The following is a 24,474-nucleotide window of genomic DNA, read 5'->3' on the forward strand; positions in this document are numbered from 1 at the left end:
AATTACAGCCGCAATCTTGAACCGCGTTTGTTGCTACCTGTTAATCGCTAGTGTAGCCTTTTAAGAGGCAACAGAAGCGCGTCATCAATATAACTTCGGGATATAGTATCATACTCTTTTTCGAAAGTTCTGCGAAACTTTGGCAACAGTGGTAATATTTGAAATTATCTAAGATTAATATTATGACATAATCATAGGCGCGCTAAATGGAAGTAATAGAAAACAATTTTATTATAAGTTAATAAATATTTATAAAAATAAACCACAATGGGTGAAAATTTTATGTAGCATAGGTGTTTGCACGAAATAATAATAAAATAGTATTGTCACTCTCCCCATATTTGTTATTTTTGGTTTTTGTTTATTGAATGTACGAGCAGTCGCAATATCTCACCTAAATTATTACGTTACATCTCAACATATTACGTTACATAAACGTTACTTACATCTCAACTCAGAATGAAGTATAAAGGAAATACTACCCTGGAAATTGCTCGTCCTATCCGACCTCTACTTGCTGTACAGCTGTGGGTGTCGGAGTAACCTAGTTGAGTCCCAGAATTTTTAATCCGTCTTTCCAATAGCCGAGTTGAGTCCCGAAGATGGGTAAATTGAGTCCCGTGTCTACCTGGGGCTTAGTCGGTGTACGTAATGATTTCTAGGAATGAGAAAACAATAATTTATTTTATAACATATAATTTTATTACAAAAATGTATACCTAAAATATTTACAGTAAACAATATAACATACATTTTACATGCTAAGTAAGGTATTTAAATGCCAATCTATGTACATGTATGCTTTTGTTTTCAAATAAATGTGTAATGTAATATTCAAAAGTTCCATCTAAGTATATAAATGGTGTCCAAACCTGCTAAAAATTGTAAATTGTTGTTGCAGGAAAACATAATAATTTGGTTTTCTATGTCGTTTACCATTAGAAAATCCTCGTTTTTGTTGGTTTTCACTGGAAATGTTTTAATGTTCATGAGCTTCTTCCATATCTTTTGGCAATTTAAACAGAAGAGATCGTCGGGCGTTATACACATATTTTTCGGACCAATTCCACATCTTTGGTAGTCAACGTACTAATATCGCCATTTCGTGATTCCTCATGCAAAATTTTCATATCACCCATTTTTATAGGTCGTTCACTGATATCTTTTACGGTCTTTCGCTTCAAGAAGTTACTTAACATTTGACAATTGAGTACATCTTCGTTTAATTCACTATGATTGTGGTCATTCATAATTTCCGTCACTAAGTTGTCCCCTTGGGTTTTAAAAGTGCTTTACATTTTTCTTTCGTCTGCGCACAACAAATCCAACGCTTGCCGTCATTTTTTAAAGATTTGTGAAAACGATATTTGAAGCCAAGCCATTCAACATAATCAATTGTTGTTTTCCTTTTTCACTAAGAACAATTATCACATAACTCATTTTGACAATCAACTTAACACCGTATCGTATATGTACAGATACATCGCACTCTAATATAGCTATTTGTATAACAAGGGAGGAAAGTGCTACTTTTCGTACTTTAGAAAAGGCACTTTACTCCCATGTTATACATATGGTTTTTCCACCTTTCTCAAATTAATAAGAAGTCATTTTTCATTTTTACTTAATTTATTTATGTAACTAACCAACAAAATTTATTAAAACTAAAACTAACAAGTAGGTACAATATAACTGTCAACTGTCAAATATAAGTCAAATTATTAATGTAAACATTGTTAAATCAGAATAACAATTAACTGTTTTTTACCATTCTGCAAAATAAAGAGCGTTTTTAAATAAACGTTAAAATGTATAGATACTTACGTAATAGAAAATAGATATTGTACAGGGCGTCAATAAGTTATATTTCACGAATGAAATACCATGGCGTCACTTTTACTTTTCTTCCCTAGGGAGGAAAAGTACAACTTTGCTCCCTACAATCAGGTCCGGAAAAGTATACTTTCAGTAGAGGTAGGTGGAAATAGTTATTTTCCTAACAAGTGCAGAAAGTCATTCTTTTCCGCACGCGACTGCAGTTTGCCGAATGACACGAAGCGGGAGTTCGGCAAGCAGTCGAGTGCGGAAAAGAGACTTTCTGCAAGAGTTAGGAACAATATTTTTTCTAAGAGTCTTTAAAAAATTACCAAATCTTAATCCATTAATTTAGTTAATATGAAAATACATACACAAATTAATTCTTTGACAAGGTTGTCAAAACCAAACTTTCAATATAATTAGTTAGCATGACGACGATCTCGGTTTCCATGACGATGATTCAAAACGACTGTTATTGTCTACCGATTTGACTTTCGAACATTATGTCAAAATAATTTTATTTCATCGAATTGTCGCGTTTATTAAATATTAGTTTATGTCGCTAAATATTAGTTTATTGCATGTATTATAATTATTTTAAGGCCATATTAACATATCTAAATTAACACGCGTGCGGAAAAGTAAAAACCGCGTGTGGAAAAGTAACACGCGTACGGAAAAGTGAAACTTTCTAAACTAAAATGTGTGCGCGAAAGTAGACATTTTTGCACGCTCGTAGAAAAAATATTTTGTGGTGTACATATTACTTTTTGTATTTGATTACCATAAATGCAGAACCAATAAAATACTTACAAATTAAAAAGCTATTAAAAGGTAATTAGAAGGATTACGATGCCCGGGACTCAATTCGACCATCTAAATATTTTGACCCTTCTTAATTCAGGTATACGCGACTCAATTTACCTATGCCCGTGGGTGTACAGAAGAATTCTGAAAATATCGTGGACAGAACACGTCAGAAACAAAGAGGTTCTGAGAAAGATGAATAAAGAAATGGAAATCTTAAATACCATCAAAACAAGAAAATTGGAATATCTCGGACATATTTTACGTGGAGAGAGATACAACTTGCTCCAATTGATTATTCAGGGAAATATTTAAGGAAAAAAAGCATAGGAAGACGCAGAATATCGTGGCTGCGCAACCTGAGGGAATGGTACTGATGTACATTAAATGGACTGTTCAGAGCAGCCGTCTCTAAAATCCGAATAGGTATGATGATTGCCGACCTCCGTCGCGGAGATGGCACTTAAAGACGAAGACCTACAACAATGCTATCAGGAAGATCTGGAATATCCTTTTCACAAGAATGTTTGCATTTTTCCGAATTATTAAAAGAATACGTAATTTCTGAAAAAATACTCTATCAAATGTGCTATTACTCGGACTCATAATTTGGAAGCCGTTATTCCTAAGGTCGAAATCGCATTTAGCATATATGCCTCCATTGCTGTCAGAGTTTGCTCGGCGGAGCGTTCTTTTTCAACACTTAAACGGTTGAAAACATACGTAAGGTCAACCATGGAGCAAGAAAGACTCAATTCCTTCACAATATTGACGATTTTGATACGATTTTTAATCACAACCTTAGATTTTGTCGAATACGATTATCAAATCATTTCCATTCATGAAATCTAGACGAAATGTAATGTAATTATTATTGTTATACCGATTTTGGAGTATTTCACCTTATTTCACCTTATTTCGCTTATAACTGAACTATACGAACGCACTACTGGATCAGTTAAAGTGCTTGACACACTTTCAGACGAATTTCATCCAGAACGGGGTGTCAGACAGGGATGTGTGCTATCTCCACAATGATTCAACATATTATATAGGGAGCATACTATGAGAAGAGTACTTGAAGGATGGGAAAAAGGCATCTCAATAAATGGGCATAAAATAAACAACCTACGTTTCGCAGATGACACAGCCTTTCTTGCAAATAGTCAAGCAGAGGTGATCGATCTTATATGACTGGTTGAAAACGAAAGCCAAATATTTGGTCTGCAATTAAACATATCAAAGACCAAGATCATGATAGTGGATAGACTACATAACAATCATCCACACATAACCACAATTGATCGGTTTGAGGTTGTGAGCTCATACGGTCTGGGATCATTAATCACAAACACAGGGTCACTACAGGAAGAAATAAAACGTAGATGTGATCTAACAAAAGTCGCCACAGCAAAAATGACCACAATATGAAAGGATTGTCAAATTTCAAGAGCGTTAAAGATGAGCAGTGGCGTAGCTGACAGGCCCGCAGGGCCCGCAAGGCGGGGGGGCCCGACGTTAGGAGGGGCCCCTTAAAACCTTCAAGCTTAATACTTCCACTATCTTTAAATTGGGGACCAAAACGAATTTTCCTAATAAGCATCAAAATAGGGAATTCGAATTTGAATAAGGACATAACGAAGCGCGTAATTGACGTAACTCTTACTGTTTTCGGGTGCAATTTAGCGTTTCGTACTTTCGTGGACATGTTGGTAGTTTAGATGAAAGTGAATTCCAAAAAGGTAATTTTTTGTCGGTGGTTCTTTTAGTAGCTAAGTATGATTCTGTTTTAGCTAAATTAATCGATAAAAACAATAACTTAAAAAAACAAATTACTTGGGCCCCCAAATACAAAACGAAGTTGTAAATTTGCTGGCTCAAGAAACTGAAAACAAATTGATTAATTTAAAAAAAAATGTTTTTATTCAATAATTCTTGATACCACTCAAGATATTTCGAAACAAGATCAGCTTAATTTTATTTTCCGTTATGTAACTTGCGATGAAATTAATTTATCTTCTAAAGCAGAAGTTTTTGAAAGTTTTTTGGGATTTATTCGTATGTTAGACCAAAGCGCAGAAGGTCTTGTAAATGGAATTTTAAAATTTATACAATCAAAGCACCTTTCCGTACACAACCTGAACCTATAGTGTTGAATGATGCCGTTGCTGGTGTACAGGAGTTGGTTTTTTTAGGATATAATTAAAAGATTATTATTTTTAGTGCAAGTATTAAAAGATAGGATGTACTATTACTATGTAGTATTATGACTTTGGATCCATCGCGTTTGCCAACACTTAAAACGTTATGTGAAACTCGGTGGTCATCCAGACATGATGCTAACGAAATCATTAAACGAAAATTTCATTGCTATCTAAAAAACGATGAAAAATTATAAGTTAATGTATTATTAGAGCATATGAATAATTTTGAATTTGTCGTTAAGGGGGTGGGTACGAACTTTCGGCTCCAATGCTATTTAAATGGGATTCATTTTTTTCGAAGTATTTTTGAAAAATTTAAACGCAGAATGAAAGATTACGTTATTACCGAGAGCCGGTAGTCCCTGAAAACTTCTATATTGTTTATTTTAATAAGTTACAGGGGTGAAAACTAAGAGAGTGTGATTTTTAATTTCAAATATCTCATTCAAAAGAAACTTTTTATTCATTCTATGGGACTTTCGGCCCTTGGTAATAAAATAATCTTTCATTCTGCGTTTAAATTTTTCAAAAATACTTATTAGTTTTCTCAGGATTTGAAAAAAATTATTACATTTAAAATACATTGAAAATTTTGACAGCCGTTAAAATGTTCCTTTCCTCTTAATAACTTTATTAATCTAACATCAACACTTTTGAAATCTGAAACGGCAGAGTTAACGGTCGCCCTTCAACTTTTTGAAAAAACTCTTGATAATCTTCTAGAAATGAGAAATTCGTTTTCCGAAACTTTAGCAAAAGCAGCAGGAATAGCAGAATAATGGGGTATTATACCGGAATTTAAAAATAAACGGATAAACGTATAAAACACTGTTACGATGAGCTCAGCTGCGACGAAAAAATAACTCTAAGCAAAAAAAGTTTTGTAGTTAATGTTTTCAATGGGGCAGATTGCAATTGCGCGCAGCGGTTAGAAAGGAGGAAGACCTAACCCTTCGGTCCAAACCTAACTTGCGGGTATTAGAGTGAGAGAACCGCAGGGGGTAATTGACCGCTGCGCGCAATCACAACCCACCCTTTCAATGTACTTAAATTTAGATATAATATTCCAACAACTTACTAATAGGTTTGTCGGATTAAGATACATGTATAATAGGTTTTCATGTCTATTCCCAAAAAATCTATTAACACTAACTAGTGAAGACTTATTAAAGAAAGGCCAAATATTGTAATTTACACATATTTTAGTAATTATACTGTTATTAGTTGTCATAATGTTTATAACACGGGGGCCCACAAAAATTGTCGCGGGGGGGGGGGGGCGCAATCTTCAGCTACGCCACTGAAGATGAGGTTGATCAACTGCTTAATATTCCCAATACTGACCTACGGATGTGAATCTTGGACCCTGAGAAATTCGGAAAGAAGAAAGATAGACGCCACTGAAATGTTCTGTTGGAGACGAATGCTACGAATTCCTTGGACAGACCATTCAATTTTAAGAGAGCTAAGACTTCGCTAACGACTCTCCAGTAAAGTCCATCTCCATCAATTAAAATACTTTGGACATGTTATGAGAGCAAACATGGAAAGACTCATTATGCAAGGAAAGGTGGAAGGCCGAAGATCACGAGGAAGATCCCCGACAAGATGGATCGGTCAAATTAGAGGAATATGCCAAAGACCTATGCATGAGTTAAAAGAAATGACCAGAGACAGAGATCTTTGGAGACGGACAATACACGATATCACGTCGACCACTACACACCCTCCGGGGGTCAGGATTGAAGAGAGATATTTTTGAGTGTTGTTTCTATTTACCTAGTTAAGTTAGGAGCGCACTGTGAACTAGCGTAGGGCGCAAAATTGGTAAATTCGGCACTGCGTCACTAGTAGCCTCCCCCTTCTCCTAGAAGACTGAAAGAAAACTTTCTATAAAGGTGTCGAAACGTTGAGATACATTCATGTGTAGTTCAACCAAAAAAGACACGCCAATCTGAAGTTAATTCTGACTCTAGTCGTGAAAAACTTCTATATCGCTAATCTGTGTCATAGATCATAAATCATACGGTAATACACATAAACCTTAATTTGTTACAAGCATGAAAGTTAAAAAATATCGTACAAAATATAAACATGTAAGAGCTTTTACCTCTGAATATGAATAACTAGTATCATAATAAAGTTTTCGCATTTAATCTAACTTGACGAAGCTAATAATTGTTACTAATTTTTAGATCACTGGAGTACCTATCATAGCTGCAGCACGGTCTCAGTGCAACCTCGTTATTAAGAATATGAAAGGCTTTAGTGAAAGACTTAATCAATTTAGTAACTTGATTATACCATTAGCCTGGATCGAAGTGGTAAGTTAGTACGAAAAAAATATGCAGTTTCGAGAAAACGCAATTGAAAATTTTACGAAACTTCAATACTTAATAACTTTTTATATTTGCATGGATTTACATGGAATTTTGTTTATTTACCTAACTTTACAGACCTCACATAACAATTTATATTAATTCATAAAAAGTGAAAAATAATTGGAAAAAAGTTACTTGTCCTGCGGTTGCCCTAAAAAATAATTTGTTTTTTAACGATATCCGGAAATTTTTGTTACATAAACCTATATTGCACTAAATTTTTTTTTGAAATTTTACACATTTCAATTCCAAAAAAAGAAAAATTTTGTTGTTCAACACATTTTAATACAAAAATTAGAAGATGAACATACCTACTTGTTTTCCAAAAATTTGATAATAAAGATAATAAACAAAATAAAATGAAAAAATAACAAAACAATAATCAGAATCAGTTGTGGTAATAGAGGATGCTGAAAGTTGTGAAAGAAAAAGCTTATTGCATTTTCTTAAATCAGTGCGAAATTTCTTAAGGGGAATTTATTATGTATTGACACTATCTGTAAATAATAAATAATTTAACCAACCTTTCTCCTGTGCTTGATAAATTCCAGATAGCAGATCAGAATCAGTATTATTTTTCTTCACTAAATACACTAAATACTGGCTTCTTCTAGATACCTCAGAGTTTTTACAATTTAAATTGGCTGAATTATTCATTTTTAGTCTTAACATACACCTTTTAACATGAATGTAATTGTATAACACTATTGTTTAAGATGACTGAAAATAATATTGTGACCGCAAGCCCAATAATATAAACAAAGACAGATTCGCAATTCAGCAATAACTACATGGCAACAATAGGATATGTGCGTAAGATAACTTAGTGTTGCATTCATATTTGTGACCAAAATGGGTAAACGACAAAATATAACAGTATATTATGTATGTTGTCTTAGTATAGGCCAGGAACCGAAGCTTTTCACCTCGCAATTTTTACAGAATGGATAGATTTGCTTGAAAATTTGAGAATAAGTAGTGGATAGTCCAAGGATCAAAATCTATATCATGCCGAAAGGCGCTTTTACCAAGTAGGTGCTTGCCACCCCATCTCGGGGGTGGAAATTTTTTATTATATTTTGACCACAAAAGTTGATAAAAACAGTCATTCTAAGCAAAAAATGTTCTATACATTTTTTTGAAAAAATTAATAGTTTTCGATTTATTCGCTATCGAAAGTGTTCGTTTTGTATAGAAAAAAATCAATGTTTTTCGATATACTCATTTACGATTCACTAAATTTTTGCCGTAGAAAAAATTTATTCAAACCAAGTTCTTGGAAATTAAATAACCTACAATTTTATATTGAAACATTTTTTTGTATCTCTGATGCTAATCTTTCTATTCTGAAGAAATGGCATTTTTTACCAAACCACAAAAATTCGTTATTCGCTTTTGACTCCAGTTTTTTAAAAACTAATCATTCTAAGCCAGTTAAACTTCTAGGAATCTATTAATAATACATAAATAAATAAGAATGAATAAGGCCAATGAATAAAAACACCGCTAACGTACATTATTATGCTTCCAATTAGATTTCTCCTTTTTTTTTTTTAAAAAAAGATATTGATTTTTTAACCGTAACTTTTTTATTTTTTATCTTAGAAATTTGTTAAAAAATAATTTTGGAGGTATTTACGAAATCTATAAGACAGTTAATATTAAATCTTTTGAAAATCCTCAGTCGCAAAAAGAGGTGACTTTGAAAGGTTGGTAAAGGTGGTTTTTGCATGTTATTACAAGTTTTAATTATCAATAGCTCACTCAATTTTTGTCTTATGAAAAATTTTTGCAAACCAGGTTATTGAGAATTAAATAGGCTACAATTTCATATTTAAACATTTTTTCGTATCTCTGATGCTAATTTTGCTATTCTGAAGAAAAATCCATTTTTTCCAAACTACAAAAATTCGTTATTCGCTTTTAACACCATTTTTGTAAAAACTAATCATTCTAAGTCGATCAAACTTCTAGAATTTATTAATAATACCTAATTAAAAAAACAAATAAGGTTAGTGACTAATTTTAATTAGGGTGGTGATTAGGGGGTTGCTTGCGATCACTTTTTCGCTGAAAAAATAGGGACTGACATTCTTTTCAGTGTAAGTCACTTAATTTTTGAGCTAGAGACATTTTTTTTATTTTTGGAGATAGATATTTTTCAGTACTTTAAATTAGTTTAAACAAGTTGTCCTCGAAAAATTCATAGTTTTCCCGTCTTTTGACTTTAAAACTACAATATTTAGCATTTGACGAAGAAGAGCCAACATATAATAAAGTATAGCTCGATTACTATTGGTTTTAAAGAAAATAAAAAAAAGGTTTTTATTTGTTTGTTTATTTTTTTTGAAAGGTACATTTTTTTAAGTAAAGTTGATTTGATAAAACGAAAACTTTTGGAGTTATTAGCAAAAAACTTATTAAAAACGTTGATTTTTTCGATATAAAACTAACACTCTCGATAGCGAATAAATCGAAAACTATAAATTTTATCAAAAAATGTATAGAACGTTTTTTGCTTAGAATGAACGTTTTACCAACTTTTGCGATTAAAATATAATAAAAAATTTCCACCCCCGAGATGGGGTGGCAAGCACCCCATGGTAAAAGCGCCTTTCGGCATAATATAGATTTTGATCCTTGGACTACCCACTACTTATTCTCAAATTTTCAAGCAAATCGATCCATTCTGTAAAAATTGCGAGGTTTTGTCCTATTTGAAGCTTCATTACTTGGACTAGTAGGTATTGCATTATAGAATTTGCGTTAAAGGGAATTAAGGTACATAAGGATATGTAATATTATGAAAAAAATACTTCACTTATTTATCTTAGTGTTACACTCAACAGAAGGGTTTATTTCGAATCATTTGACATAAATATCACAAAAGTCATTTTTTTTACATATCCTACTGTTGCTTTAAGGCGACGATATACATTGTAAATTATAATTCGGGAGTGCTCCTAGTAGCATTTAATGTGTATTATTGGTTTGTATATTTCTACTGGATTATAACTTTAGTATAAATATTTAGTAATATTTACCCACCTGACGTACGTCCAAAAACTGGAGTAATAACGGAAATTATCAGTAGTAATTGCACAAGAGCTCTAACATTATCGAATTTTTCCCGAGTGACACTTTGACAGTTTTAATTTCACGACCCGAAGGGGAGTGAAATTATGTCAAAGTGTCACGAGGGCAACAATTCGATAATAATTTTAGAGATCGAGTGCAATTTGCTGCGATTATTTCATGAATAAAACTGTTTAAAACCAAAATTTTATTGTAATTTATTTATGTAAGTACAAATTAGTACAATTAAGTATTCACACAGTTGTTATAAATACACTCACCGGCAGAGAAAACGGGCACCCCAAAAAATGGGTCATTTTTAATGTCTTGTATTTCCTAAACCTGATGTCCGATTTAAGTAATTTTTTTAATATGTTATAGCCTTATTCTTTATTAATATCGCTGTAATAATATTGTTGCTAGACAGGTACATTGTCATTGTATACAGGGTGTACGAATCAAACTGTGTTTTTTTCTCAAACTTTGGAACACCCTGTGGAATGTTCTAGCTTTTATAAAATAGTGAAATTATAACCAAACTATAGCCTCAGGTTTTCTCAACATTTTGTTTTTTGATTCATTCGCTTATGTTGGATAATAAAAAAGTTAAGCACTTTAACAACTACCCCTGTCTTTCGTTAATACAGGGTGTTTTTAAATAAGTACGGCAAACTTTAAGGGGTGATTCTGCATGATAAAATAATGACAGTTTGATTTATAAACGTATGCCCGCAAATGCTTCGTTTCCGAGATAGGGGGTGTTGAAATTCTTCTTACAAACTGACGATTTATTTATTTCTCTAAAACGGTTTGTGATATGCAAATGAAATTTGGTAGATTTTAAGAGGTAGTTATTGCGCATTTTTTGGCATACAATTAAGAATTTTATATTCACCATTGGCGTGCATACGGGTATAAATATTTTAGATATATCCCGTATGCACGCCAATGGTGAATATAAAATTCTCAGTTGTATGCCAAAAAATGCGCAATAACTAGCTCTTAAAATCTACCAAATTTCATTTGCATATCACAAACCGTTTTAGAGCAATAAATAAATCGTCAGTTTGTAAGAACAATTTCAACACCCCCTATCTCAGAAACGAAGTATTTGCGGGCATAAGTTTACAAAGCAAACTGTCATTATTTTATCATGCAGAATTACTCCTTAAAGCTTGCCGTACTTATTGAAAAACACCCTGTATTGACGAAAAACAGGGGTAGTTGTTAAAGTGCCTAACTTTTTTATTATCCAACATAAGCGAATGAATAAAAAAACAGAATATTAATAAAATCTGTGGCTATAGTTGGGTTTTAATTTTAGTATTTTATAAAAGCTAGAACATTCCACAGGGTGTTCCAAAGTTTGAGAAAAAAACACAGTTTGATTCGTACACCCTGTATACAATGACAATGTACCTGTCTAGCAACAATATTATTACAGCGATATTGATAAAGAATAATGCTATAACATATTAAAAAAATTACTTAAATCGGACATCAGGTGTAGGAAATACAAGACATTAAAATGACCCATTTTTTGGGGTGCCCGTTTTCTCTGGCGGTGAGTGTATTTGACGGTTAAAAGTCATCAATTTTATAACTTTTAAAACATTAATTATTGTGATTAATGTCACTAAATGTTTTCGTAATAACTAAGGGCATATGACGTGATATACTTGACGACGGGATATTATCAAAAATTATCACTTGAGTTTTTATTTCTGTAGCTTTCTATTGGTCAGACTCTCCTATGAATGAAATAATCTGCTGCAAAGTACAGTATGCGGCAAAATAAACAGTAGTGAAATGAATATTAAAATGTTTATGATTATTTATATATCTAGTATACATGATGTAACATGTGCAAGCGACATTATGTTTCGGAATTTTGGCAGGTTTCATTCTTTCAATGTTCTTAGTTTTTTTTTTTTGTTATTGATTTTCCCACATCAATATCATTCTTATAAGCTAAGTCGCCGCGACTAACACTGTGGCTTGAGAGCTTTTAGTTAAAATAATCCTCTTCATTTTTGAGAAAGCAAAATGCCATATTCCATTGTCCTGCTGCCTTAATGTGCTTGCTTGTTTCATTTTTTCAGTCATATACTTCGACTAGTTCTTCAACCTTATGAACAGTACTATATATACTTTGAAAACATCTCCAGATATTCATGTGGGTTCAGAATTATTTTCTTTTGTTTAATATCGTTTTCTATATTCCCAAAAACCCGATCTGGGTGCATGAAAGAATGTCCTCTCACTGGGAATACTACTTCAATTTTTGTCTTTCATCTTGTCTATAAAACCAATAACAGCACATAGCATGAATATCGTCTCTAAAATCAGCCGATTCAAGGATGTAATAAATGCAGGAGGAAACCTCGTTCGAACCCTTCTTGTACTTGTTTTCAGTCCAACAGAAATAAGTGACAGTAGACGGATTTAAATTACTTTTTGATGTTCCTCCCACAACGGTAAAATTGTACATGATATAAAATTGACATGAATAATAGGCCTGTTAATCCGGAATCTTAAGCAAAACTTGGTTTTTCTGACAGTCAAAAGAAAACGTTTCTACACCTTCGTCCGGTTCCCTTGACAGGCTATAAAATGCTTTGGACCTCAATGTATGTATCCTTTTTTAGGTAAATAAGTTGGCTTTCGTGTACTTATCATGACACGCTTTTATTTTCTCAGTCAATTGTAAGCATGTCGAACATGCTTCGGTTGTAGAAGAACCAAGTCCAAGGTTATATATATTGTGTATTAAAAATGTTCCTGAAATACTTTTCGTTTACTGGAAGGTTTTCATTTTCTTTTAAGTACACCCTCCACATCGATTCTATTTTTATACTCAAAGAACAATCCATATAGGTATAACCGTTGGCTTTGTCCTCGGCAATAATGAGATTCAACTACGTGGAATTTGTTAATAAAATTCATAACAGTGGAGAGTTCTATATAATTTTTTTTAACTGTATTAGTTCGCCCCCTTGTTATACCCAAAACATCCATGAAAGCTCTCTTGCACCAGCCAACATTTTGTTTACATTCGTCAGAATATAAAATCGTGTTTAATATGTTTTTGCAACTCTTTTATAATATTTCAGTATAAAATTATCTTGAAAGGTTTTATACTTCGTGTCATAAAATTTAGAGAACGTTGTATTTCGTTAACTTGTAGAAAGGCACATTGAAAAGCACTGGTTTGGTGTCCACATTTCTGATAAATTAGAAGCGAATGTGGAGTATACCATACCTAAAAGTAAAATCCATGTCTGTACAAAGATATACAAAAACCTTTGATGCAACTTACCTCAACTTTTTTTGCTGACTTTTTTCCACGATGTGGTAATACATTGCCTTTTTCGTACTTTATTACTAGCTACCGGAGTAACGTGTACCTCCATTAAACGATTTATTACTTTAAAAATTTAAAAAAATACAATACTACTTTTAGTCTGGACTGATTATCGGAGAATAGGCCATTTTTGGGAAAAGTTATTTACCAGCAATTTTATTGCTAGAATCGAATTATTCTTCTTCTTCAAGTCCGTCTCCTATCGGAGGTTGGAAATCATCACAGCTATTCTTATTTTACTGGCGGCTGCCCTAAATAGGTCGATGGAACTGCAGCCGAACCATTCCCTCAGATTTCTTAACCAAGATATTCTGCGCCTACCGATACTTCTCTTACCCCTGATTTTACCCTGAATGATCAGTCTCAGCAGCGAGTATTTGTCACCTCTCATAACATGGCCAAAGTATTCAAGCTTTCTTCTTTTAACAGTAAGTACAACTTCACATCGTTTTCCGATCCGACGTAAAATTTCGGCATTCGTCACGTGGTCCACCCAAGATACACGTAGCATTCTACGGTAACACCACATCTCAAAAGCTTCAATGTTTTTAATGCTGCCCATCTTGATGGCCCATGACTCAACTCCGTATAATAAAGTGGAGAAGATATAACACCGCAGCATACGCACTCTCAGATCAAGATTTATGTCACGACTACAGAGAAATATTTTCATCTTGTTAAATGCTGATCTAGCTATTTCTATTCTTGCTCTTATTTCTTTTGTTTGATCGCCTGTATGATCCAGGCAAGCTCCAAGGTATTTATAGGAGGAATCGAATTATAAGATCCTATATATTAATAATATAGGTATGCAAAGTCCTCAGATAGTGTGCTACTTTTTTTATAAACAAAATGGCGCCCGAAAATCGTGTTTTTTTCAATTATTTCTCTAGAACTCCGAAGATTTTAACTTTACAACAAAAATACTCATATAAAAATTCACCGTGATTAAATTCTGCATAGAGACGTGTTTTTCCCGATCTGCTCCGACGAAAATTTTCCTCGAAAAATGCGGGTTTTCCCAACAAAATCTTTAATTTTCAAATAAAGTTTTAGATAAGTAATTATTTACCAATAATTAAATAATTTGGTGACTTAAAAGCCTTCTTGGCAGGGCCGCGCCGTCCATAAGGGCGGAGAGGGGCGGTGCCCCCCGGCGCCGAACCAAAAAGGCGCCGGCAGGTGCCGAAAAAAAAAAATTTGACAATACCGAAATTACCAAAAATATTAGTAATATTTTATTATCTTGTAAAATTGAAAATTTACCAATCGTCGGTAGATATAAAAATAGCAGTTATTATTACTTTGATCCCCTAAAACGTTATTTCTCTCATTAAATTGAACTATTACTCCATTCACTCATGGTAAAATATTGCAATACCTCTGATTTTACAGAACAGCTTGGATTAACATGAAATTTGGGATACACATAACTAACATGTCAAAGAAGAAAATGCTATTGTTTCGACGTGTGCTTTTGCCCTAGGGGAGTACCACTTCTTCAGGTGAAAAATATACACTGAAAAACGTTTGTTTTTCTATACTTCCACAAAATTTATTACAACTATGTTATTACTACAGCTGTTTCGGCAAAGTGCCTTTCTCAAGTGATATATTTAACAATGTGTTTGCCTTTTTAAGTCTTTAACTGAAGAGGTTGAGGCGTGGGGAGCTGTTTGTCTCGAGTTGGTCATTCAGAATGACAAACAGCTCACCACTCCTCAACCTCTTCAGTTAAAGACTTAAAAAGGCAAACACATTGTTAAATATATCACTTGAGAAAGGCACTTTGCCGAAACAGCTGTAGTAATAACATAGTTGTAATAAATTTTGTGGAAGTATAGAAAAACAAACGTTTTTCAGTGTTTTATTGTGAGATAAAATGAACTTCCAGCAAGTAACGGTCGAATCCATCAATTATTGAAAAATATACTTTCAAAATAAGTCCGGAAGTAGATAAACTGACGAATTGTAAGTAACTATAAAGTTAAGTTGATCTATAAAGTTTTTATATTACTTAAGTCAATATCTACTTTTCTAGTTATTTGCGAGTGAATATGTTCATTTTTCAACAAAAAAAACACGTTTTTAGACGGTTTTTCGCAAATAACTCAAAAAGTAAGTATTTTATCGAAAATATATTCTTGGGAAAAATTTTGAAAAAAAAGGCATTTCCTTCAAAATTTCAAATTATTATTTTTTATTTCAAACCATTTTTTTTTCAAAAATTAACACTTTGAAATGGTCAAACTTCCAGATCATATAAATATACATAAGTGAAGTAAATTGTAAAGCTGTAACGATTAATTTCATTTGGGGTGCTAATTAAGCGGATATTTTTACGATATTTTTTATGAGAAAATAAGGGACCAACTTTATTTTCAGAGTTACTGGCTTACTTTTGCTGCTAGAAACTAAAAAAAAAACAAAAATAAAGCTTGTTCTAAATTACTTTAAAAAAGTCATAACGAGTTTTGCTCGAAAAGTGCTTCATTTTTTGGTTATTTCACGTTGAAATGTTCGATTTGGAATTTGACGAATAAGAACCCACTTTTCTCGAGCTACACTCTTCCTCTACTAAATCTACCGACTAAAAACCGACTTCATGCGTGCACAAGTTTTTTTTAAATTTTTTTATAAGCTATATTTTTGATAAGAACATTTTTTTCAAAAAATAACACACTTTTTGTGTTATTTGCGAAAAACCGTCTAAAACCGTGGTTTTTATGTTGAAAAATTAACATTCACTCGCAAATAACTCAAAATAATTACACTTCTATAAAACAGAACTTTTTATAATAAAACGTTTTCATTATTTATAGGACCCAATATAAAATTATAAACTATTTTGTTGTTTCAATTTCTATGTCATAAAAGAATTTTGTAATCGACTTTTTTATAGGAATATTTTCTCTAACGGATTTAAACTCATTTAAATCAAAGAAGATATTTAAAACAGTACATATAATATTTAAATTTAATAATTAACTTATAAAATACGAATTTTAAGTATATTAACTTTTAATTATTTATTAAAAAAATTAAAAAAAGATACGTAACAGCCGGGTTTCGAACTCGGGACCTCTCGATCTGCAGTTTAACGCTCTACCATTAAGCCACCACCTATCGATTTATCCATATAATAGCAGTTAAATATTGCATTTTTAGCTAGTTCTGAGCTGTTCTGAAAATTTCAGGTGCCTAGATAGCATAGAACTATTTTTAAAATGGATTACAAAATTTGCAGACATAGTGACATATGACTACTTTGTAGTTACAAAGACCTTTCGAAGTATATAAAAACGTTTTCAAATATTGACTTAGTAAAAAAACTGCATATGGAACAAAAGTTGCTTATCAGTTAGTTTATCCACTTACGGACTTTATTTTATCGTATATTTTTTCATCTCCGAAGACGCAATATCAATTTTTTTCTTTGTTATAAATTAGCTATGCGTATGCCAAATTTCATGTCAATCCAAGCGGTTCTTTAAGATACGGAGCAAAAATGGAGACTGAGCAAATGGACTATAATATTAATAATTACATTATTAACATTATTTATTTGTTCTCTGATAATGGTAATCGTTGTTTTTTGTAAATGTTTATAGTATTCATAATAACTTATCAGTATATTACTTTCCTGTTGCTGAAAATCTAAGAGCAGAAAATAAGGGTTACCCAGAGGCCCATGCTAGGAATCACAAGGAGACAGAATACCAAATAATATCAGGCAAAGAACAAAAATCAAAGACATAGTAGAACTTGTAGCAAAAAATAAATGGAGATGTGCAGGTCATGTGGCAAGAACACCGAACAACAGCTAAACTAGAAGATTATTGGAATAGCGATCGCGGGCGGACAATCCGATAAACGAAACAGAGATCGACCACCAACGCGCTGGAGTGACGATGTAAAGAGAACTGCCAGGAAGTGGATAGCTGGTAGCTCAAGATAGGAAGACATGGAGAAACTTAGAGGAGGCCTACGTTCAGCAGTGGACGATAACGGTTAGATTATGATGATGATAATACTTTCCTAACACATAAAAAATAGTTTGTAGGTATACCGTATTCACTAAGCTACAAAAAACTACTTACAAAGGGAGGAGGAAAGGGGCGCCTAAAATATCTTGCCCCGGGGCGCTTGAAAGCCTTGGCGCGGCCCTGCTTCTTGGTTTAGATTATATTTCCAGAAGCTGGTGAAAATTAAACGAATATTTTAGCAACAATTCATTTGTTAATTAATAATTTACGGTCGCAATAATAACCAAAATAATTATGATACACTGATCATACTTTGAAATCTTATAAAGATGAGATGCCTATTTAACATTTTGTCGACAAAATATAAATTTTTTATTTTTTTGCATAATCTTTAACTGTTTAAAAAAAATAGTTATAAACAAATTAACGTTTCTCAGAAAGTTTTTATTATATTATAATTTAAAAAAATAGCTAAAATGCGCATTTAAAATATCTTGAAAATGAATGCTTTAAAACATTTTTGCAACCATTTGCAAAAAAGTTATGAAACAGCAAAATTAACATACGATTACTACGGTGTTAATAATTTTTTTTTAATTCTTTCAAAGCGTAGAAGTGAGTTTAAAGTACAAGCTAATTATTTATAAAACAATATCGATTATCAGCTTAATGGTTATATTTTAATTAAAGATTATAAATACATTTTTTTGTAATTTACACGCGCGAAAGTAGAATAATACAGTACCGTAGCTACCCGCCCACATACACAACTCGCGCGAGTTTAAGCGTGTCAGTCGCTTCGAGTGAACATTTTATCTCCGGCTCTGTATCAAGCCTACTTTCGCGCTAAAAATTACAAAAAAAGTAAGTTTAATCTTTGATTAAAATATAACCATTGCACTAATTTTTGGCATTCTTTGTGAGTAATTAGATTGTACCATAGACTCACTTTTAAGCTTTGAAACAATTAAAACAAATTATAAACAATGGAGGTATCGTATATTTATTTTGCTGTTTCCTAACTTTTTTGCAAATGGTTGGAACATTTTTTTAAAGCATTCATTTTCAAGACCTATGAAATACGCATTTTAAGTATTTTTTTTAAATTAGAATATAATAAACAATTTCTAAGAAATGTTAATTTGTTTATAACAATTTTTTTTAAACATTTAAAGATTATGCAAAAAAATTAAAAATTTATATTTTGTCGACAAAATATTAAATAGGCATCACACCTTTATAATCTTTCTAAGTTTGATCAATGTCTCATGATTATTTTGGTTGTTATTGCGACTGTAAGTTGTTAATTAACAATTGAATTGTTGCTAAAATATTCGTTTCATTTTAACCGGTTTCTGAATTTATAATCTATACCAAGAAAGCTTTTATTTCACCAATCTATATAATTATTGATAAATAATTACTGGCCCAAAAAATTTATTTGAAAATTCGAGATTTTGTTGGGAAAACCCACATTTTCCGAGGAAAATTTTCGTCGGAGCAAATCAGGAAAAACATGCCTATATGTAGAATTAAATTGGGGTGAATTTTTATTTGATTATTTTTGGTGTAAAGTTAAAATCTTCGGAGTTATAGAGCAATAATTGAAAAAAATACGATTTGTCGGCGTCATTTTGTTTATAAAAAAAGTAGCACACTATCTGTGGACTTTGCATACCTATATTAATAATATATATGATCTTATAATTCGATTAAAGCAATAAAATTGCTGGTAAATAACCTTTCTTTGTTCTTTACTAATTAGACCAACGTATTATAACTATTTTTTTTTCAAAATTTAAAGATTATGCAAAAAAAAGAAAAATTTATATTTTGTCGATAAAATATTAAACAAGCATCTCATCTTTATAACCTTTATAAGTTTGATCAATGTATCATGATTATTTTGGTTATTATTGCTATCGTAAATTGTTAATTAACAATTGAATTGTTGCTAAAATATTCGTTTAATTTTCACCGGCTTCCGGAATTACAATCTATACCAAGAAATCTTTGATGTCACTAAGTTATTTAATTATCGATTAATAATTACTTACCTAAAACTTCATTTGAAAATTATAGTTTTAGTTAGGAAAACCCGCATTTTCCGAGGAAAATTTTCTTCGGAGCAAATCGTGAAAAACATATCTCTATGCAGAATTTAATTGCCGTGAATTTTTATTCGAGTGTTTTTGTTGTAAAGTTAAAATCTTCGGAGTTTTAGAGCAATAATTGAAAAAAATACGATTTGTCGGCGCCATTTTGTTTATAAAAAAAGTAGCACACTATCTGCGGACTTTGCATACCTATATTATTAATATATAGGATCTTATAATTCGATTCCAGCAATAAAATTGCTGGTAAATAACTTTTCCATGAATTTTGCTAATTAGCCCAGAGTATTTAGTAAAGAAACTGTGATGCTTACCAAGTCACATGCAACTAACACTCATAACAACAACTAACCTAATAACGTAAAAACAACGTTTTTAGCGCGATTAGCGTATATACATTTGTATTGACAAGTCTGTACAGGATGTTGCACGCTCTGAAAAATTCGCTACTAAAAACAAGAAAAACCCATTGGAGATTGCACTTTCGAGACATTCGAAACATTCGAGACATGTTTTTAATAAATGTCGCTGTAGCGTCAATTTGTCTAATATTTTTAAAAATAATTGCTAATATGACAGACAGATTTTGTTTCAATCAGAGCACTTACCGCAAGTTAGCTCTGAGGATTCCATGAGGTTGAAATAAGTATAAGTGAATGGTGGTGCTCTGTATTGAAATTAAGTCTTAACTGTCTTTTGTAATCTTCGTTTACTCATGCAATATCATCAAGCATCATCATCAATTAGCCCTTTGTATCCACTGCTGGATATAGGCCTCCCTATTTGCGTCCACTGTCTTCTGTCTTGGGCGCTTTGAATCCAATTTGTGGACATTCTTTTTATATCGTCCTTCCATCGCGTGTGTGGTCTCCCTCTACTTCTTTTATCGGCTATTGGTCCCCACTCGAGCACTCTCTTTGCCCATCTTCCATCTTTCAGACGGGCCACATGACCGGTTCAGTTCGATTTAAGTTTATCCACCTGACATACAACATCTGTGACTCCTCCTCTCAATCGTAATTCTTCGTTTGTTATATGGTCCCGCAATGACACATTAATCATCGACCTTTCCATCTTACGTTGAGCAATTCTTACTTCTTAGCAGTTGCGGTTGTTAATGTTAGAGTTTCAGCACCATAGGTCATAACTGGAAAAACACATTGTATAAACACTTTCCGTTTCAAGAAGATTGGAAGATCACTTTTGAATACGTCTCTGAGTTTACCATAATATGAAGCCCAGGAGAGGATAATTCTTCATTTAAATTCGAATATTTTATTGTCTTTCCTGATTCGTAGTTCATGGACAAGATAATATGTGTACTTTTCAGCAAACTCTATTTCGCAGTCGTTAATGACAATGTTTTCACTGGTTACCAGGTTTGTCATTAGCTTTGTCTCAGATGTGTTACTTTTTAACCCAACCTGAGAGCACACTTCTTAAAGGTCTTGCAACATTATTCTAATATCCTGTAAATTGTCTGCCAGTAGAACTGCATCGTCTGAGAAATACAAATTTGTTAGATTTTGTCCATCTATATTTAAACCTTCCTTCCTCAAGAATTTTCAAGGCGTAAGAAGGGTAAACAGCTTAGGTGACGCAACATCGACCTGCCGTACTCCTCTGCCAATTCGTATGGCATTGGTATAGGACGTCATTATCAAAATACAAAATATTAATTAAAAATTGTGGCTTATTTCCCAATTAAAATAGTTAGCTTCACTACCATTGTGGCCTTTTATAGATGTTGTATATTAGCTTAATATATCGATAATCGATACGGCATACATGTAAAGCACTCAAGACTTGTTGGACTGGATATTGGTTGGTAAAAGTCAAATTTGTTTTCCAGTCTAGTGGAAAGTATAGCAAGCGAGAACTGCGGAGTCTTGCCCTAAAGTCCCCAGTGAAACAGACCATACAATTATTTCCGCTAATGCTCCTACTAATTCTTTACTTTCAGCTGACTCCCTAACTTCAGCAAAAGAACTTCCATCTTCAGAAATTGAGTCCATCTCCGCTAACGACACACCTACCTCGGCTACCATTACGGATCTATCTATCCCTCCTCCAACTAATACTGAGCCCATTTTGACAGTAGGACAAAAAAGAGGACACCCTACTGACAGTCCACTATTCTTGTGAAAAGTACTAGAAATTAGCTAGGACTTTTCATTCACACTCATTTGTTTCGAGCTTCTGTCATAAATATGTCGTATAATCCGTGTATATTAATATTATCTACAGATTATACAACATATGACAGAAGCTCCAAACAAATGACAATCAATGAGAAGCACTATAAGTACTAGATATTAGCGTCATCAATCAACGACATTAGTTAGCGATGGTGCTTTGCCTAGATAAGCTGACGGGTTATGGAATGTAATTTTTAGCTTCCTTATGTTAGTTCGTTTATCGTCTGTCTGCTTTGAAAATTTATATAAAGCACAGATTTTACATTTGGGGTTTTTCTGTCTGTCTGCTTTGAAAATTTATAGAAAGCATATATTTTACATTTGGCATTTTTCTGAATTGATTTCCAACGTAAGGAATCTTTGGATTTCTAATGTTTTTGCAGAATAATAAAAGAACACTTGATATAAATAAGTTTGCTAAACTATTTTTAATGTGTAAAAATGTAGTATAAGAAATAAAAAATATTTATCTTCTGATTAATTACAATTATTTTGCAGGTTCAGGAATCCTTACCCCTGAAGGTTCAATGGTTGGTATATATACAAGTGGTTATTCTACCCACCTTCCAGAAAATTCTAGTAATATTTACGTTTCTATGTGCTTTATTAGCGCTAGGAATTTTTCTTAGTCGCCGAAGACACCAAACGAAACAAGCTCATTCTGCCAGCAATAAAACTCTTACCTTTGAGGCCGAAAACTTTTTGAAAAGGTAGCGAACATCAATTAGAAAAGTTAGATTATTAGTTCTGACAATTATATCAAAACTTTTTCAAAAGAAAATGATAATACTGATCTTGATTAATTTATTTTTCTCTGTGTTTGTGGTATTTTTAAATTTGCAATTGATATTGTAGAATAATTTTATATTATTAAATAAATATTATTAAAATTTTTACTAAGTTCATAAATTTTACATATCCTGTATAGGGTGATTACTATGTAATCATTATAACGTAGTCTAACAGCCATAATTTTTTATTTTGCACTATATCTCCTATCCTTGTTTTCATTTTTCTCCAACCGCAGTCATCTTGTCTTCACTAGTTGTGTTTTTTATCATTCGTGGTCAATGACGGATAATTATTTTCATATATGTTGTCATCTTAAACCACAAAATAACCAGAGGTCATTGTTAACCAGAGGTCATAACCATGTTGACCATCGACAAGCTAACAACGTGAAGCGAAGTGCTAATTGATTTAGAATTTCCTTATCGTCTTTTTGTTCTCAGTCACAATGTGATAAGGGAACGAGATTTTAATGTGTTTATTATTTTAAAAGTCCAAGTTAAATCTAATTATATTGGTTTAATTTCGAATAAAATTAGTGAAAATCCAAGGAAATCAGGTGAGATCCTTTATCTCTTTCCGCTTTCCAATCTGTGAAAGGGTCTGTAAGTACTCTTGATATTGTGTTGTAGTTTTGGTATCCGGGACTACACACATCATGAACAACTCTCAACCAACCACATCTAAGTAAAGGACAACAAGAGTTCTGGCTATTTTCCCATGTAAAATCCCATAAGAAATCGATAAAGTTCATTCTGCTCGTTTTTGACGCTTTTTGTGGTGGAGGTGCGACGGCTTGAACAGGTCATAAACAGGTCATAAACAGGTCTTGAACAGGTCATAAACAGGTCTAAACAGGTCTAAACAGGTCTAAACAGGTCTTAAACAGCTGATTCAACGCTGTTTAAGACCTGTTCAAGACCTGCTTAGACCTGTTTACGACCTGTTTAGACCTGTTTATGATCTGTTTAGACCTGTTTATGACCTGTTCAAGCCGTTGCGCCTCCACCACAAAAAGCGTCAAAAACGAGCAGAATGAACCTTAGCGATTTCTTATGGGATTTTACATGGGAAATAGCCAGAACTCTTGTTGCTCTTTTACTCATCTACATCAAACAACTAACAACTCCAATTCCAACCGAAAATCTTATATTGCTGCCGCACTCTCCAGGCCTCCTCCCCTTCATTCCCGAAACGGGAACAAGCAATTGTGATGCACTTCATTCCAAATACCATTTTATTTGAATTTATTAAAGCGATTGGTGAAATAGTTCAACCAAAAAATATTTCTTTTGCATCTGGCATATCGAATAAACGAATATGCATTTTCCTCACATCGACGGAAATCGTTGATCAACTTCTGAAAACTATTTCTCACGTCACAATTAATTCCACCATCGTACCTATCCGTAGGCTTATTTCACCGGCCAAAAGAATTCTCATTTCAAATGTATGTCCTTCCATCCCGCATTCACTAATCGAACAGCACCTAAGATATTGGCTTACAGCTAGTCATTTTGTAAAATGCGGAACAACGGATGATCAATATGCACATATCATGAGTTTTCGTAGGGTTACATTTGTTATTGCCGACAAGGAGGACTTTGAAGTGCAATCTTCACTGCTAATAAACCATGAAAATGCTTCATCTAGAATATTTTTATCCACCGACAGATTGGAGTGTTTTCTTTGTAAACTTATGGGACATACTGCGGAGTCTTGCCCTAAAGTCCCCAGT

General features: G+C 32.8%; 1 protein-coding gene across 4 annotated transcripts in view; it reads left to right on the top strand.

Annotated features, from left to right (window-relative positions):
- The window catches only part of LOC114336201 (scavenger receptor class B member 1), a 424,275-nt gene extending 401,432 nt beyond the window's left edge, over nucleotides 1-22,843 (top strand). For all 4 annotated transcript variants that reach the window (XM_050645641.1, XM_050645644.1, XM_050645642.1 and 1 more), the window contains 2 exons: nucleotides 7,025-7,153; nucleotides 22,446-22,843. In XM_050645641.1, the coding sequence (XP_050501598.1) occupies nucleotides 7,025-7,153; nucleotides 22,446-22,661 (345 nt within the window). In that variant the 3' untranslated portion in view covers nucleotides 22,662-22,843. The remainder of the gene's footprint in view (nucleotides 1-7,024; nucleotides 7,154-22,445) is intronic.
- The last annotated feature ends 1,631 nt before the right edge of the window (nucleotides 22,844-24,474 follow it).

Source organism: Diabrotica virgifera, chromosome 3, assembly GCF_917563875.1.
Source record: "Diabrotica virgifera virgifera chromosome 3, PGI_DIABVI_V3a".
NCBI lineage: Eukaryota > Metazoa > Arthropoda > Insecta > Coleoptera > Chrysomelidae > Diabrotica > Diabrotica virgifera.